At 59.3% G+C, this 18748-nt stretch overlaps 1 protein-coding gene across 3 annotated transcripts in view; it reads right to left on the minus strand.

The window, feature by feature from the left end:
• The window catches only part of HOMER2 (homer scaffold protein 2), a 62111-nt gene that overhangs the window by 17604 nt on the left and 25759 nt on the right, over positions 1 to 18748 (minus strand). For 2 of the 3 annotated variants that reach the window (XM_060179536.1, XM_060179535.1), the window contains exons 2-3: positions 3004 to 3120; positions 1021 to 1152 (exon numbers count right to left, since the gene is read on the minus strand). In XM_060179536.1, the coding sequence (XP_060035519.1) occupies positions 1021 to 1152; positions 3004 to 3120 (249 nt within the window). Of the gene's footprint in view, positions 1 to 1020; positions 1153 to 3003; positions 3161 to 18748 lie in introns of all 3 variants that reach the window. The other variant, XM_007529576.3, reaches the window with a different exon arrangement.

An 18748-nucleotide genomic window follows, 5' to 3' on the forward strand; every position in this document is an offset into this window, starting at 1 on the left:
CCTGCAGGTGGGGAGCCGCGGGCTCGAACCCAGATCCTTACACCGGTCCTTGCACTTAGCGCCACGTGCACTTAACCCGCTGCACTACCGCCCATCTCCCACAGCCCACATTCTAACGGGGCAGTGAAGACCCAGAGGCCTGCTGTCCACCGGGGCTGGGCAAGAGTGTGTCCAGAGGCTGTGGGGCAGAAAGGCAGGTACTGACAGCCTCCTTTCCGCACTCCAGCGCCGGGCTATCTAACCCTACCAGGTGTGGGCCGGTGGCTCTGGGATCTCTGGGCTCCTCCCCTACGGCGGACCCTTCAGGTCTCTCCCAGCCAACTGGCAGCTGCTGGACTGCAGCCCTGCTCCGTGGCCACTGCTGGTGTGGTTAACGGCCCAAGAGAAGGGCATGGGCGCATGTGAAACGTTTCCACAGAGTGGACACATACGAGCTCGCGGGCTCAGTCTCTGTGACAGTGGCGGGCGGCATCCACAGAAGCAGGCCTGTCGTGCTGCAGAGGGTGTGGGCACGGCACATCTAGTGAGAGGCGGTCGGGGTGATGCAGAGGCTGGGAGTTCCTGGAGAATGAGCTGGCGCCACCTCTGCCTGTTGCTCCGCACGCTCCCTGGTTTCTGCTCTTCTCACTGAGGCCTCACCATTTGTCTGTCCCTCCTCCCTCCCTTCACCGATTCCTCCAGACATGGGAGATGGCTCCAGGCAGCGGGGGATGACTCTCTAACGTCAAGGGTTTGGGGAGCAGCCCAGAAGCGACGTGGGTGGAGTCCAGGGCCACCCCGCCACATGCGCTTCTGGGTCACCAGGGGCCACTGCTCGGCACTCGCCCCGCGGACACGCGCTCTCTGACCCTCGGCCCTGCTCCTCCTCCTCATTTCAGAAGATGCGCTCACCGAATGGTGCCACCCGTGTGGCAGGGTGTGTACCCACTGAACCGTGATGCCTTCTTTGGCACCAAGGCCGTGGCGCCAGCTGTGGCAGGCCTCGTGGCAGTGACCGAGCCCTGGGAAGGATCCCGTTACCTTGGTCAGCTGCTGCTCTGTGGAGAAGCCCAGGCCAAACACAGTGTTGGCTCTGCTGTCGGCCCACTGCCCAAACTTCTGCGAGGTCTTGGTGAAGGTCATGTTGGGTGTGATGGTGCTGTTGATGATCACCTGTAAGAGAAAGGCAGAGAACAGACGTTTGGCACGGAGTCTCCAAGCAGCTCCTGGCCGTCTCCTGCTGAAGTGCTGTCCGAGGCCAGGGCAGACAGCAGCTCTGCAGAGCCCAGTCCTCCTCCTGCCCAGCCAGCCTGCCCTGCCCTGTCCTGCCCACTGAGCCACACGGCCACAGTGCTGGCTGGGCAGACAGCAGCTCTGCAGAGCCCAGGCCCCCTCCCGCCCTGCTGCCTGCTGGGCTGCGCACGCAGGACAGGACAGGGTCCAGAGGCAGGTCGCCTCCACCACGGTCCCTGGGAGTGCCTCTCCGACTGCCATTACCGTTGCCAGGCTGCTGCGTGCCAGGCTGTCCTGAGTATACCTGTCACCCCACCACCCCTCCATGAGTCTGGGGGTGCAGTGCAGCTCAGCTCAGCTCCAGGCTCCACGAGACACCAGCCTGCTACTTCCCAGAAGCAAGTGTGAGAGACATGGCACAGGGACACCGTGCAGCGGGCATGTACAGGGCAGTGCCCGGAGATGGGGTGGGGAGACTGTCGGGGCTGCTGGAGGACCTGGGGTGCCGTGACACTCATCCTTGGCTCTCCAATGAGGGACGATGAGGCCAGACTGTTTCTCTTCCCCTGAGCTCGTGCCCTTGGCCCCAGAGCCTCTGACACAGACTCAGGTCTGCCTGCTGGGGCCAGGTGGGTGACAGAAGACAGAGAGTGGGCGGGAGGGGCACAGGATGGCAGCCAGTCCGTGGGTAGTCATTCATTCAACAGTCACCAGCATTTACCATCTGCCAGACACCAGCTAGGCAGACACAGAGACAGTGAGTCACAGCCTGGGCTGTGTTGCCGGCACCAGGAAGAGAGGGCAGAGGCGTGTAAGCAAACAACCGCCCAGCGACTGGAAGTGCCCTCAAGTCCCACAGCAGGGTGACCCCCAGCAGCCCCTGGAAACCCTGAGCCGCCAGCCAGCATGTGGAGAGGGCCTTGGACACAGGGAGGCGGGGATGTTCCCCTGGGCAGCAGGCTCAACCCACCTGCTGGTCTGCTGGCTGGGAGTGTCGGTAAGTAAATATTTAAAGTAAGCTGGGGCACTCCTGACTGCACTGGCAGCCGCTCTCTGCTAAGGGACAGGCCTCTGCGGCCTCCTTCCTTCAGCTGACAAGGAGTCTTGGCCCCCAGTAGGGGACCGCTCCACACACAGGCCGGTCTCCTCAGGTATCTGTTCAGGAAGAAGCCTTCTGCCACTAAGACTTTCCAGAAGTGCAGCACTGTGACTTACTGACCCTTGCTGACCTGGCCGCCTGACCAGGTCAGCTCTCTCTCTCTTTTCTTTTTCAATTTCTTTATTGGGGGATTGATATTTTATAGATGGGCAGGGGTAGATAGCATAATGGTTATGCAAAGAGACTCTCATGCCTGAGGCTCTAAAGTCCCAGGTTCAATCCCCTGCACCACCATAAGCCAGAGCCGAGCAGTGCTCTGGTAAAAAAAAATATATATATATAGTCGACAGTAAGTACAATAGTTTGTACATGCATAACATTTCTCTCTCTTTTTTAATTTAAATTTTTTGTTATTGGATAGAGACAGAGAAACTGAGCGAGGAGGGAGAGAGATACCTGCAGCTCTACTAACCACTCGTGAAGCTTTCTCCCTGCAGGTGGGGACCAGGGGCTTGAACCTGGGTCCCTGAGCACTGTAGTGAGTGCATTTAACCAGGTGCGCCATCACCTGGCCCCCTGGGTCAGCTCTCTCTGGCCTTCTCTGCAATGACAGGGCTACTCCGGGTCCCAGCATGCCCCTTGGCCGCGGGGGGGGAGAAGGAGAGGGGGAGCTGGGCGCAGCTGTGTGCTACCTTGGCTCCATCCACGCTGATGATCCGGTAGCTGTTCCTGGTGACGTCGTAGAAGTAGGACACGGTGACGGCCTGCTTGCTGGCAGGCACCCAGTTCTTCTTGGTGCCGGGGTCAATCTGGAAGACATGGGCCCTCGTAGTGAAGATGGGCTGTTCTCTGCGGGAGGAGAGAGACCGTGTGAGCGAGTGCACACCTCCGTACCAGCAGCTGGTGGGGCTCGCTGCGGGAAAGACACTTGCAGGACGGCCACGATCGGCCGGGTAGAGGGGGTGGAGGTGGCGCCAGGCACCGCCAGCAATTCCTGAGAGCCCTGGGGCCGAGAGGCTGTCAGCCTGGTGGAAGCTGGCTTCCAGTCCCGTCCTGGCAGAAGGCTCTGCCCTCTCCCTTTCTTTCTCTCCCTCTCCATTTTTACCTCCAGGCTTATCCCTGGGGCTCGGTGTGGGCCCTACGAATCCTCTTCTCCTGGTGGCCATTTTTTCCGATTTATTGGGCAGGACAGAGAGAAACTGAGAGAGGAGGGGAGAGAGAGGGCGAGAGGCAGAGGCGGCAGGGACTTGAACCTGGGTCCTTGTGCTCAGCACCATGTGCACTTCTCCGCCCGGCCCCTGGTCCTATGTTTCTTTTCCGTCCCCTCCTCCCACCCTGCCAGTCATTTGAGGACTGTGTAAGGAATTTACTGGGGGTGGGCCCTTAGGGTGCGGCCCCTCCAAAGCACTCTGCGTCCATGGACACGGCCGTCTCCTGTCTTAGCACAGGCCGGGGGATGTTCCCCACTTACTAGCCTCTCAAGTTTAATGCATTCTCCAAATCCATATCTTCTTCTTTTCTTTTCCTTTTTTAATTCTTTATTTTAGCCAGAGTACTGATCAGCTCTGGCTGATGGTGCAGGGGATGGAACCTGAGACTTTGGAGCCTCAGGCAGAAGAGTCTCTTTGCAGAACCATTATGCTGCCTACCCCTGCCCCCCTTTTTCTAAATTTTTTATTATTACCTTTACTGGTAATAATAAAAATTAAGAGGGGCGGGGGGACAGAGAGGGAGAGAGACACAGAGACACCTGCAGCCCTGCTTCACCACTCAAAAGCTCTCCCCTGCAGGCGGGGACCAGGGCTGGTAACATCACCCACTGCAACATGTGCCTTCAGCCAGGCGGGGACCGGGGCTGGTAACATCACCCACTGCAACATGTGCCTTCAGCCAGGCGGGGACCGGGGCTGGTAACATCACCCACTGCAACATGTGCCTTCAGCCAGGCGGGGACCAGGGGCTGGTAACATCACCCACTGCAACATGTGCCTTCAGCCAGGCGGGGACCAGGGGCTGGTAACATCACCCACTGTAACATGTGCCTTCAGCCAGGCGGGGACCAGGGTTGGTAACATCACCCACTGTAACATGTGCCTTCAGCCAGGCGGGGACCGGGGCTGGTAACATCACCCACTGTAACATGTGCCTTCAGCCAGGCGGGGACCAGGGGCTGGTAACATCACCCACTGCAACATGTGCCTTCAGCCAGGGGGGGACCAGGGCTGGTAACATCACCCACTGCAACATGTGCCTTCAGCCAGGTGTGCCAACGCCCAGCCCCAATCCTTCTGATTTTCTTCCTTCCTTTTTTTTTCCTTCTTGCCTCCAGGGTTATTGCTAAGGCTCGGTGCCGGCACTAGGAATCCGCTGCTCCTGGCGGCCATTTTCTCCATTTTATTGGATAGGACAGAGAGAAACTGAGAGGGGAGGGGGAGATAGAGAGGGAGAGAGTGGGTGGGGGTAGACAGCACAATGGTTATGCAAAGATACTCTCATACCTAAGCCTCCAAAGTCCCAGGTTCAATCCCCTACGCCACCATAAGCCAGAGCTGAACATGCTCTGGTAAATAAGTAAGTAGGAAATAAATAAATAAATAAATAAATAAATAAATAAATAAGGCCTCCAGGAGCAATGGAGTTGTTGTGCAGGCAGAGACCAGTGATATCTTTGGTGGCAAACAAAGAAAGAGGGAGACAGAGAGACACCTGTAAACCTGCTTAACTGCTTATGAAGTGACCCCACACACACACAAGTGGGGAGCTGGGGGCTCGAACTGGGATCCTTGTGCGGGTCCTTGCACTTCACACTACGTGCTTAACCCGCCGCGCCAGCGCCCGGCCCCCACCCATCTGTTTCTAAGCCTTTTCACGCCACACGACTGTACGTGCTTGGCGTGATGTTAGCCCATCCGCACTGCCTGTCTCTGCTGAGTGGGAAGCTCGTTAGCTCTTGAAAACCAGCGCTGTGAAGGCTGGACGTGCGGCTGCAGTGGGGTCCCTGCATCTAACGTCTCGGCGCCACAGAAGGGAACAGACTCGGTACAAGACTTGCTTTTTAAGGATGGGCCTTCGAGCAAACTGATTCAGAAATTTTTACAAGCTCAGAACTAAAGAGGGGGGAATATCGTCGGATGTAAAAGCAAACCATCGTTCACAAAATGCTGCAGCCTGGGAGGACAGAGGCTCAAACGCCAGATTCTCAAGCGTGAGGTCCAGAGAGATTCCTGGCTCCACACGTGCCACATGGTCCATAGGTCTTTCTCTCCCTACCCATTAATAACTACACTAAAAACAAACAGACAAAAACTACAGAGATACCCAGCAGAGATAAAAGTCCGTCAAATCCGGGAGTGGGTGGTGGTGCACCTGGTTGAGTACACACATTACAGTGCACAAGGACCGGGGTTCGAGTCCCCGGTCTTGTTTTGCGAGAGGTGAAGAAAGTCTGCTAGTGTCTCTCTTGTCTCTCTTCCTCTCTCCCCCTACCACTTGATTTTTGGCTGTCTCTACCCAATAAGTAAATAAAGATAATAAAAATAATAAAAAACAGAAAAGAATATCTTTAAAAAATCAGTCAAAATGTGACTTAGCAAATTAATTTTCCTTCCTTCCCTCTTTCTTCCTCTTTCTTTCTTCCTTCCTTTCTTTCTCTTTCTTTCACTTCTCCAATTCTTTCCCCCACCTGTCCCATCAGGACAGATCAAACTCTTATTTGTTGCACCCAGCAGTGTTTTGGTCAACAAACTAGGTTTATTTCTTCTTTTTTATTATTTTATTTATTTATTTATTTATCCATTCATTGACTAGGGACAGAGAAACTGAAATGGAAGGAGGAGATAGAGAGGGAGAGAGACAGAGAGACACCTGCAGCCCTGCTTCACCACTGCAAAGCTTTCCCCCTGCAGGTGGGGACCGGGGGCTTAAACCAGGGTCCTTGCGCACTGTAACCTGTGCGCTCAACCAATTAATAGTCTAAGTCTGTCCTTATAGTGCCTGGCTGTGGAGGTAGCATAGTGGGTATACAAATAACTTATGCCTGAGGCTCCAAGGCCACAGGTTCAATTCCCAGCAGCACCATAAGCCAGAACTGAGCAATGTTCTGGAGGAAGAAAAAAAATCCTGTGGTCCAGGTGGTGGCAGAGGGGTTAAAGCACTGGATTCTCAAGCATGAGGCCCAGAGTTCAATTCCCGCATCCCATGTACCAGAGAGATGTGTGGTTCTTTCTTTCTCTCCTCCTATCTTTCTTAGTAATAAGTAAACAATCCTTATAGTATCAGAAGAGATGGTGTAGAGTCTGGGACATGGCCCCGCAGGTCAAGTCCCCACTGTATCTGTGTGAGAACCTCGGCTTAAGCCCCGGCACCATATGGAGGCATCGTGACAGCACCAAGGAAACTCCGTGGATGGTGGAGAGGAAGTGCAAGTGTCCCTCCTCTCCCGTTTCTCTACTTTTCTAAGGATACAGAATTTTAAAAAATCAAGGCTATACTGCAGGTACGTGAAGCCTACAGCTCATTCCTGCTGCCACAGTACAAAAGGGAAAGAGAGACATAAAATGACAGGACAGTGGTCTGTGAGGTAACGCAGAGGATAAAGCACTGAGCTTGCAAGCATGAGTCATAGTTCAGTCCCTGGCATCACGTGTGCCAGAGTGATTCTCTGGTTCTTTCTCCCTCTTATAAATAAATAAGTACAATAGGGTAGCCAAATCCACTTTACAAACTTGAAAGGGAAAAGTGAGTTTCTAGTGCCCTGCTCTCAAGGTCAGGCCGTGTCTGAGCCTGCCCCGACAATAGACGGCCCATGACTGGGAAGAGACTTTCCTGCCAAGACACTTGTTCCTGGAAAGGCAGTCCTGGGCCTCGGCAGGAGTCCCCACACAGCACTGAGTGTCAGCATCAAGTGTGAGAGGCCGCAGAGCCCACAGCCAGGTGTACAGGCCCTGTTACCTCGCTGCCTCGGCTTCCAGGACACACTGGCCCCTCGAGCTCCCGCAGCAAGCTAGCTCGCTCTCCCCAACTCCAACACCCTCCCGCAGCTGTGCAAACACACAGCACAAGACACCACAGCTGTTCCACCCACCAGCTCCTCTCCAGAAAGGAAACGCTTGCTCCCAGGGACTCTCCTGCCATGGACGTGGGGAAGGGAAGGAAGCCACCAGCCGTGTTCAGAGACCCATGTGCAAGGAACTGAGGGGGAACCCAGCTGGGGGGGGGCTGTCATGTTGAGGAGCAGCCCTGGAAGTGTGTTTACAGGGCAGGGTCTGCAGGTGAGACCCAAGGCTGGCCGCCACAAGGCAGAGCCCCCAGAGCCCGGGACAGCTCAGCCAGGTTCAGGCTTCCGACCCCCAAGAAGGCAACTCTCAAACGGCCGGGTGACGGAGTGGGCATTCCCAGAGCCCTCGGGCGGGTATGTGAGCGACGTGCCCCCACAGACAATGCTGGGCCTGGGCCGGGGGTGGTGTCAGGGGCCGCACTGCAGCTTGCAGGCCGTCCTCAGCAGGGAGCTCGCAGCAGGCTGACTTTGAAGGGTCGGTGCCTCGGCTGAGGGGGTGAGAGGCGGTGAGCAGGTCGAGCCCCAGCCTCCCCCACCCAGCAGCGCAAAGTGGGGGGGGGACACAAGCGGTCGCATGCTCCTTCCTCGGCTGTGGGAAGCCGGGGAGTCTGGCTCAGAAGCGCCCGCCCTGGCTCCGTAAATAGCAAGCAGCTGTTCCGGACACCCGCCCCGCCCGGAGCCCTCCAAGCAGACAATGTGGCCTCCTGCTCCGCACAGCCTCGAGAGTGGAACAGCCTCAACTGCCGCGCGCTCAACACATTCTGCAGCCTGACAGTAATTGTCCCCGGGAGTAATTAGACGCTGCGCAACGTGTGTGTGCTCCGAACGTGAGTGAAGACACTTTGCAGGGAGCCCACGCCTGCTTGTTCCCAGCTCCCTGGGAGGGGACTCCGCAGAGAACTGGCAGGACTAAAGGGAAGTGCGGGGCGGGGAGGGGGGGTTGGGGGGGGCTTGGGCAGTAGCACAGTGGGTTAAGCGCATGTGGCACAAAGAATGGTGTGAGAATCCTGGTTCGAGCCCTGGCTCCCCACCTGCAGGGGAGTCGCTTCACAGGCGGTGAAGCAGGTCTGCAGGTGTCTGTCTTTCTCTCCCCCTCTGTCTTCCCCTCCTCTCTCCATTTCGCTCTGTCCTACCCAACGACATCAATAACAACAATAAAACAAGCTGCATGCTCAGTAAAGACAAAAGTGGACTAAGTCTTTTCAGCATCACATCGGGAAGACTGAAGACACAGGGGCTGCTGAGGAAGTTCTGGACACGGCCGAGGCAGTCACTGCAAGGCCCCGAGGGTGACTCGCCCGAGCTGGACACTTCCTGCCGCGAGTGACCACACGGGACAGAGACCCGCCAAGCACAGGCCAGCGGCGAGCTGCGCCTGCTCGTGCAGTTGCTGGGATAGCATGCCGCCACTCTGGGGAGGGAGGCCGCTCATCACCACACACCACAGGCCTGCACCCACACGCCGAGGAGGCCGAGGGCCACTTCCAGGAGCTAATTAGGTGGTTTCTGTGGGCGGCGGGCAGGTCGCCGCAGGGCAGCCTATCAGACACAGACCCCGAGGTCAGCTCACGGTTCCCAAGCAGAGTGTAGTCCGCCCCCGTGGGAAGCCCACCGGCTCTACAACGTGCACATTTTCCCCGTGGGGGTTTGCTGCCATGCAGAGCTGGGCTTCCTCTCTGCCCACTGTGGCTCACTCCCTACCTCACAGCTCAGGGACTTACGTCCGGGAGTCACCAAGTGTCCCCCCCACACAGGGGGCCTAGTCCAGTCTGTGACCTTTCCTCCTGCACAGAGCCAGCTGGATCTTGAGGGACTGAGGCGTCACTCCAAACCGCTCTTCAAAGGAAACAAAACCACTGAGGAGCTAGCAGAGCCCACAGGGGCCAACACTGGGGCTGTGGCCTTCAGGACAGTGCTGTGTGGAGAGGGGCCACAGGACAGCCCCCACCCCCTTCTGTGCAGCCGTGGACACTAGTGTGAAGAGTCACAGCAGAGGGTCCCGTCACATCGGTAGGGTCCTGGCCTCTGACCAGGCAGAGACAGAGAGAAACAGAGGGAGGGGGAGCCAGAGAGGGAGAGAGACCTGCAGCTCTGCTTCACCACTTGTGAAGCTTCTCCCCCTGCAGGTGGTGGTGGGGGGCTCAAACCTGGTCCTTTCGCTTGGTGACATGTACCACACAGCGACGTGCCACGGCTTGTCTCTAACTCGGGGAACCCCTGCCACCAGCCTGGACTGGAGGGCCTGGCTCCTAGGCAGTCCTGGGGAGGGACTTGCCTTCCACTGGCACATGGAAGCCTGTCCTCCTAGTCGGCAGGACCTCGTGGGAGGGGGGAGGGGCTGTACAACCAAAGGATTCAAAGGATTACAACCAGGGGGATTGTCTGGAACCACTGCCCCTTGCTCATGGAAAATCTGGGTGCCTGCCACTGCCTTCCTGGTGGGGGGAGGGCCTGCTGGACCAGTCAGCTCCTCTGGCACAAGGACAAAGCACAGGACACTAGGAGGACATGGCAGACACTGGGGAGAGGACACTGTAGCAGAGGACACGGCAGACACTGGGGACGGGGCAGAGGACACAGAAGACGCTGGGGAGGGGGCAGAGGACACGGCAGACACTGGGGACGGGGCAGAGGACACGGCAGACACTGGGGACGGGGCAGAGGACACGGCAGACACTGGGGACGGGGCAGAGGACACGGCAGACACTGGGGACGGGGCAGAGGACACGGCAGACACTGGGGACGGGGCAGAGGACACGGCAGACACTGGGGACGGGGCAGAGGACACGGCAGACACTGGGGACGGGGCAGAGGACACGGCAGACACTGGGGACGGGGCAGAGGACACGGCAGACACTGGGGACGGGGCAGAGGACACGGCAGACACTGGGGACGGGGCAGAGGACACGGCAGACACTGGGGACGGGGCAGAGGACACGGCAGACACTGGGGACGGGGCAGAGGACACGGCAGACACTGGGGACGGGGCAGAGGACACGGCAGACACTGGGGACGGGGCAGAGGACACGGCAGACACTGGGGTCGGGGCAGAGGATCATGGCAGACACTGGGGACGGGGCAGAGGACACGGCAGACACTGGGGACGGGGCAGAGGACACGGCAGACACTGGGGTCGGGGCAGAGGATCATGGCAGACACTGGGGACGGGGCAGAGGACACAGCAGACACTGGGGACGAGGCAGAGGGCACGGCAGAGACTGGGGGACACTTCATGAGTGATGAAGCAGGTCTGCAGGTATCTCTCTTTCTCTTTCCATCTTTATCTCCCCCTCCCCTATTAAGTTCTCTGTCCTATTTAATTAAAAAAAAGAAAGAAAGAAAGAAAGGGGCCAGGAGGTAGCGCTACAGGTTAAGTGCACAGACACAAAACGCAAGGACTGGCCCTGGATTCCCCACCTGCAGGGGTTCGCTTCACAAGCAGTGAAGCAGGTATGCAGGTGTCTGTCTTTCCCTCACTGTGTTCCCTCTCTCTCTCGGTTTCTCTCTGTCCTACAAAAAAAGGAAAGAAAGAAAGAAAGAAAACCCTGAAAAAATGGCCACAGGGGCAGTGGACTCACAGTGCAGGCATTGAGCCCCAGCGATAACCCTGGAGGCAGAAGTAAGTGAAAGCAGTGGAGGTGGAGGGAGAGGGAGGAAGCGGGGCTTATGTGAAGGAGGCAGCCTGTGGCAGGAGGGTCTCTGGGCCACTCCCCAGCAGAGGTGCCTGGAGAGTGAGTGTCGGGCAGTCGGGTGCGTTCACGTGTGTGCTGCACAAGCAGCCCTGTGTCCCTGATGGTCAAGACAGGGCAAAGCCACTGCAGCAGTAGCCTCTGGGTTCAGGGTGCTGCGGGCAAGCTTGAGTCCCCCTCAGTTCTGGGCTGTGGGGGGGAAGCCAGCCCCAGTGGACCCCCCTCAGTAGTCTGGCTTGAGGAAGGAGCGAGTGCCAGGCCCTCCACATGCTGTCCGTGGCCCACCCCACCTGCCGGCCACACGCCCGGAACACCTGCTCCCCCAGCCAAGCACCAGTCCAGATGCCAGACCTCCTCAAGGCTCACCTCCCAGCTGGGGACCCCATCCCCACGAGCGGGACGATTCAGCTCCCCACACCTCCCCATACAGAGTCGCAGCTTCGGTATTATTTGCCAAAGTCAGCCACAAAGGAAGCTTCCGGTGCCTCGGGGCCTGGCCGGCAAGGTGACACAGAGTCGGGAAGCCTGAGAGAGAGAGCCATGGGCCTGTGTGAAACAGGCTCCCAGCCAGAAATCGAGAGAGAAGGGGGAGATAGAGCGGGAGGGAGACAGAGAGACACCTGCAGCCCTGCTTCACCACTCGTGAAGCTCCCCCCTGCAGGTGGGGACCAGGGCCTGAACCTGCGTCCATGTGCACTGTGACATGTGCGCTCAACCTGGTGCGCCACCACCCGACCCCAGGTCAGCTTCGTATTTCTAATGGCAGAGTAGCGCTTCACGGAGCCTACATGCCACGGCTTCTCTAGCCAGCCACCTGTGGACGGGCGTCTAGGCTGCGCCCACTCCGTGGCTGCTGTGAGTCCTGCAGCTGTGAACACAGGGGTCGTGTGTCCCACAGGGTTCGTGTCTGAGTGTCCACTGGATAAGTGCCCAAGAGCAGTCCTGCTGGGTCATAAGGTCACTCCATTTCTGTTTGTTCCAGGGCAGTCCACAGTCCTCCAGAAGCTTGCTGCCAGCCCCGCCCCCTTGCTGTCTGTGGGTGACGCTGCTGACAGTCTCCTCGAGGTCTCTGGACTCTGGCAGGGAGGAGCAGTCAGTACAGGAAGCTCATCGACCTTCACTTACACCATGCAAAGGGACAGCATGGTCCCCTCGCCCCTCACCCCTCCGGCTCTGGGACCACCTTCACCGCTCCACACACCTAGGACAGGCACAGGGCTGAGGGGGTGGGGCTGCTCTTTCCAGGATTTTTGAAGCGCTCACACTGTGACTTCCCTGCCACGCGCCGAGGCTGCCGGACTGTGCCACTTTCCAGCGGGAACATCCTCTGCAGGTATCAGTGGCCCGAGGAGACCTTTTACTCAAGAGCAAAGCCTGCGTGATACACACCGCTCTACAAAGGCCTGGGCATAAAAATAAGCTCAGCTGTGCGGAGAGGTGCAGAAATAGACCTCGCCCGCGGCGCCGGGTCCACCCTACAGGCCTGCTGCCCGGGAAGTAGTGGGGGCGGCCCCTGGGCCTCCGGTGAGTGTCACATGGATTGGGGGCCTCGTACTGGGTCCTCGGTGATATTGGGTCAGGAGCACCCCATTCAACCCCCACTGTGGCCGTGTGGGCCTTGTCTCTGGGTGGCAGGGGACAGGGGGCAGGGGACGGGGGAAGAGGGCAGGGGGCAGCTTCTACTCTGGATAGAGGGGTGATAGAAAGGGGCCCAGCGGTGGTGCACATAGTACAATGCCCACCTTACCATGCACAAGGAACTGGGTTCAAGTCCCAGGCCCCCCCTGCAGTGGGGAGCTTCACAAGCAGTGAAGCAGGGTTGCAGGTGTCTCTCTCTCTCTCCCTCTCTGTCTCCCTCTCCCCTCTCAATGTCTCTCTGTCCTATCAAATAAAAGTTTTAAAAAAGGAGAAAAGCAAAGAGCAAAGAGGAGGTGCTCGAAGCTCTGAGGGTCCATGACGGCAGCTGGCAGGACAGCCCCCAGCCCCCAGAACAGATGGCGGTGGGGAGCCCTCTGCAGCAGGACCACCAGGCCACAGCCCGCCGGCAACTCGCACGCCACAGGCCCGGCTCACCACCCCGTGGGCTGGCTCTGTGAGAGGCTGGGGCAGGGCTGGCCATGCTGAGCTCAGGGTGGTGACGCGGTTCAGAGCTAGGCCCGGCCTCGCCTGGAACGTCCCTAGCAGGCATGAGGGAAGGGGAGAGGGGACACTGGGGCCCTTTCCCTCTCTGGGATCGGAAGGACTCCTCAGAGGGAAACAGGGGCCTGCTGTGGCTCCAGCCATGCTGTGGGGACGGCGAGGGACAGAGAGGCGGCCCGGTCTTCTGCGGCCCCTCCCCCAGTACAGGGGGGAGCCTGGCTCTGGCAGCCCACGAGGCGGCAGGCATGGGGACGGCAGGGCCAGGCGCTAGCTGGCCGGGGACCAGGGACAGCGCTGCTCCAGGAGGCAGGACGCGTGGAAGGGCCAGCTGGCCAGGCAAGACCGCTCCCACTCTGCCCACATGCTCTCCCTGGGCCGCACTCCTGCCCACACCCTCCTGTGTCTGCTCTCCAAGGGGACGTGCCTGCTGCCTGTATGTTTTACTTCCTCATCTTTTAATGAGTGCCACTCAACTCTGGCACAGGAAGCACCGAGCATCACGAATGTGGGTTCTGCGCCCCAGCCCCCACTGCTGCTTCAAACAGAAGAGGTTTGGCCCTGCACTGGGTGTCTGCAGGGGCACCATGCTCTGGGTGCAGCCCCTAGCCAGGCCCTGAGCACTCTGCCAGGCAGAGGAAAGGAAAGTGGAAGGGAGGCTGCAGTCACCCTGGGCTCCGGCCTCCCCACATGTGGTGCCTGTCGGCAGGGGTGCCCCGCTCTCTCAACCGGACAAGAGCAGCCCTGTGGCAGTGAGGGACAAAAATCACACGTAGGACGACGCAGACTCTAGACAGCCCCTGGGGGCCCTGGGAGGCAGCTGCTGATACTGTGAGACTCAGGGTGGGTGGCCCCTCAGCTCCTGCCCTGGCCTCCCACTGCCGCTGCCCCTGGGGTCTCCCCAAGTGGTGGGCCGTACTGAGGAGACTGTGCCTCTGCCCACTCACTTGAGCAAGGCACTGTTTCCTCGGTGGGCAAAGCTTTCAGAACATTTCAGATGCATGGGCAAAGCCAAGGAGTGTGTGTGTGTGTGTTTTTTTTTTTTTTTTTTTTTTTTTTTTTTTTAGCTCCCTCCCTGGAAGCAAGTGATGAAGCTTTCAGTCAAGCAGTAGGATTCCCATTCCAGTTCCCCAGAGCACTCCATCCTGGAGAGACAGGGAAAGACTGAAGAGGAAGGGCGAGAGACAGGAAAGCCCTGTGCCAAAGCCAAGCTGGGCACGTCAGCAGCAAGGTCACTTCTTGTGCCTGCGGGTCGGGGTCTGCCCCTGGGGCCGGTGAGCACAACACAACACCCATCCTCCCACGTGCTTCCCACAGAACACAGCTGTACGGTCACCCCGGGGCATGGCGGGGCTCACCCTTCTGAACAAGTGGGGAGTGGTGGGAGCCCCCTCCCAGGAATCACCTGAGGCCCTGGACATGTAGAGGACCCTCTCTAAGGTGGCACCGAGCCACCGTCCTCAGAGGTGTCCACTTCCCACGGTGGCCGCAGGCTCACTCTCCAGCAGGCCAGTCTGCAGGAAGCCTCCTCTGCCTGCGGTGACGTGTTCTCAGCCCACCCCCACCACTGGGTTCCACCAGGCGGCAGCAGGACTGGCGAGCCCCCACCCCAGGGAGAGCAGTTGTTGCCATGGAAATGGCACTCCAGACAAGGGACAAATCTCTTTTAGGTCCAAGCCCCTCTGGAAACCTGACCAAAACAGTGGGTCTGCCCCCAGAAAGCAACACTGCATGCAGGCCACAGGATGTGTGGACACACTTGCACGACGCCAAGCCCTGTCTCAGCAGACTTTGCCCCACACCCACCCCTCACCTGGGGGAGGCTGGTCAGCAGCCTCCATCCTCCGGCTGCCCAGATGCCCTGCTCTGGGCCTCCCTGCCCCACCGTCCCCAGGTGCCCTGCCCTCTCCTCCAGACCTCTGTGATCCTCGCAAAGTGCCCCTGCCCAGTGGGTACCAGGGCCCAGCCACCACCTCCCGGACACCCTCCGGCCACAGCTCAGCCCTGCAGGTCCCCAGACTGTGTGTCCCCACACACGAGCCTTCACCAGCCCACAGGAGGACATGAGGGGATGCCAGGGAGCCACAGTGTCCTGTCACAGGTGGATCGGGGCTGCCTTTCCCTCTTGGTGTCACTGTCACCTGCCTCGGGGTGACCTCAAACTCCTCACTGCAGGGCCTCAGCACCCATCCAGGGTGCCCTCCAAGCCACAGGCCGGGCCCACGGTGACAGATCCCACTTCCTGCTGCTCACTCCCGGTGGCTCCCTCCCCTCTTCACGCAACCCCCAGGCTCTCCTCTGAGCGGCTGCCACTGTCACCACTGTCACCAATCCAGAGGACACCTGCCTCCCCAGCGGGCAGAGCTGAGACCTCCAGCCCACACCCACAACCAGGCAGGCCGGTTCCCCCTGCACCCTGCCTTCTGACCTCAGGTATCAGCTGACGCCCACACACCTGAGTTTCTCTGGCAAGCCTGCCACCTCCTGCCCCCAAGTCCCCCCAGCCTGCCCATGCCGTGGCTCCCAGGGCAGCCCTGCCTCACTGTTACAGCACACCCAGCCCACTCATATCCACCAGGACCCGTCTCCACGAGCATCACCTCCACCAGGACCCGTCTCCATGAGCATCACCTCCACCAGGACCCGTCTCCACGAGCATCACCTCCACCAGGACCCGTCTCCACGAGCATCACCTCCACCAGGACCCGTCTCCACGAGCATCACCTCCACCAGAACCCATCTCCACGACTATCACCTCCTCGCTCAGTTCCTGTCCCCTCAACTCCTACACTCTCCACAGCACCACAGTGGCCTCCCGGAAACTGAGAAGGACCAGGTCACAGTTTTGCGGGTCCCGTCTACCCGATTTGACCTCTCTACACCGCAAGCCCAAGTCAGAGGCACCGTTGCCCATGGCTCTCCCCACGCCTAGCTCTGGCTCCACCTCCAGGAGACAGCACCTCCCTGGCCTGGAACCCCACCCTGCCTCTCTCATCAAACCAGTCTCCATGATTGTCACCTGCTTCAGACCAACCCCATGACTATCACCTCCACCAGGGCCCATCTCCACGAGCATCACCTCCACCAGGACCCGTCTCCATGAGCATCACCTCCACCAGGACCCGTCTCCACGAGCATCACCTCCACCAGGACCCGTCTCCACGAGCATCACCTCCACCAGGACCCGTCTCCACGAGCATCACCTCCACCAGAACCCATCTCCACGACTATCACCTCCTCGCTCAGTTCCTGTCCCCTCAACTCCTACACTCTCCACAGCACCACAGTGGCCTCCCGGAAACTGAGAAGGACCAGGTCACAGTTTTGCGGGTCCCGTCTACCCGATTTGACCTCTCTACACCGCAAGCCCAAGTCAGAGGCGCCGTTGCCCATGGCTCTCCCCTGCCCGCCGCCATCAGCAGGCCCAGCTTCCGTTCTCAACACTCTGGGTAGCAAGCCCCCACACTCAGCCTGCACAGCTGCCTTGCACTGAGAAGGCTCAGTCGGCCCTCGCAGGAGGCAGCAGCTCCGGTGTCTCAGTGCCTTTCCTCATGGCACAGCTCACAGTTTGGTTATTTTACTTTAGCGGGACCGGTGGGTAGGCTGGTTTATTTTTCTCTTGGTGGGGGGCAGGGAGGGGTGGCATCTGCCTCCCCACTAGGGAAGAGGGGCCATGTCTGACTCACTCACATGGACCCCAGGTAGAAGTGGAGGTCTGGACACTGTGGGAGCATGGAAAGCACCCGCCACATCCCACTGCTGCAGTGTGGTCACTGGAGCCTGTAAAGAACATGGTGGCACTCATGCTGCCCTAGGCAGCGCTGGCCTAAATGGCCACCAGCTTAGATGCTTAAATGCGTGTCTGCTGTGTCAGGGAGTGGGGCAGGTACTCGGGGTCCAAGGGGAGGAAGTAACCCCTCCAAACAAGTAACCCCTCCAAACACCCTAATGCGGAGGTGTGAAGGCGACATGAGACACTAAGGGTCCCGCATAAAGGGGACACAGGCACCAGCCCTGTCTGTGGGGGACAGGCACCAACCCTGTCTGCGGGGACACAGGCACCAGCCCTGACTGCGGGGACACAGGCACCAGCCCTGACTGCGGGGACACAGGCACCAGCCCTGTCTGCGGGGACACAGGCACCAGCCCTGTCTGCGGGGACACAGGCACCGGCCCTGTCTGCGGGGTCACAGGCACCGGCCCTGTCTGTGGGGACACAGGCACCGGCCCTGTCTGCGGGGACACAGGCACCGGCCCTGTCTGCGGGGGACACAGGCCGGGTGTGTGTGGGGGTATGGGAGCCTCCAGTCGGCACATGACTGTCCCTTGCCTCCAGGGACTACCTGCTCCTCGCAGAGGTTAATAAGTAGAGCTTATTGCTCCAAGGGGTCATGCTGGGTAGTTCTGATGCATTTTTGAGAAAGGGAAGAAAGATTAACAGTGGGGCGATGATGGGCTCTTTGTGGACCAGGGCAGAATGGTGACCCACTGGGGGTTGGGGCTGGGGGCTGGCCGTGAGCCTCTGTGCTAGTCTTCTTGCCCGGGGTCCCCAACAGGCAGGTCTACTTTTGCCTGAGGAGCCAGGCATTCACTGCTCCAGGGCTGAGCCCCCTCCTGTCCTTGGAGCTGGGAACCGGTTCATCCCTCCCCCTTGAGGACGCCCCATCACCTGCACCCCCGGGACTATGGGAGCCAGAGCAGCTCTGCTTTTCTGCATTATTTGCACCAGTCCAATTAAAAGCTCTTCCAGTGAGAGCTCCCCAGGGGGAGACGGCCAGCCCTGGGCAGCGGGGTCTGTGCTCTGCTTGCTAATTGGGCCCCTGTGGATGGTCCTCGCCTGGTCACCCACAGCCCATGCCCCCCCCGACTGAAGGGGGCTGGGCACTAGCTGGGCGCTGCCACGGCTGATGGCACTGCCATACCCGGAGCCCAACTGCGTGGGGCGGGCATGCCATGTCCCGAGTTCTCAGAGGAATAATAATCAGACTATCAGCCAGGCTGTGAATAAAAATGTTTTCCAAAAAGTCTCTCTAGTCGCTGACAAATGTCTAGATGTGTGCCCCACAAGCACACATCTAGCCTGCAGATCTCATGTGAAAGGCGGTCACAAAGCTCTCCACCAGAATGACACCAGCCGACTAGGGCCCAGGCACAGCCGAGATCTCCCCACACCGCTCCCTTCCCCGCCAGGAAAGACTGGAAGCCTGGTGCTACACACACAGCCTGCAGCTCTGGGCAAGGTCAGGAGCCTTTCATCCACCCCGCAGGGCAGGGACGCCAGGCAGACCAGCAAGCCCACCCAGCCCTGGGCACAGCCATGCTTGAGCAAGCGTGTGCCCACTCCTGGAAAGTGGCCCGACATGCTCAACAATTCTTCTGGGGGGGGCACACTGCTCCCCTCCACCCAGGGCCCACAGGGAACCTCCCAAGGGTTTCAGAGGTGGGCGCAGGCCACTGGACCCGTCCAGGCATTTTTAAAAACTGTCAGGACCAGCGCAAGGATCCCGGTTCCAGCCCCCAGCTCCCCACCTGCAGGAGAGTCGCTTCACAGGCGGT

The sequence above is a fragment of the Erinaceus europaeus genome, chromosome 20, assembly GCF_950295315.1.
Source record: "Erinaceus europaeus chromosome 20, mEriEur2.1, whole genome shotgun sequence".
Lineage (NCBI taxonomy): Eukaryota > Metazoa > Chordata > Mammalia > Eulipotyphla > Erinaceidae > Erinaceus > Erinaceus europaeus.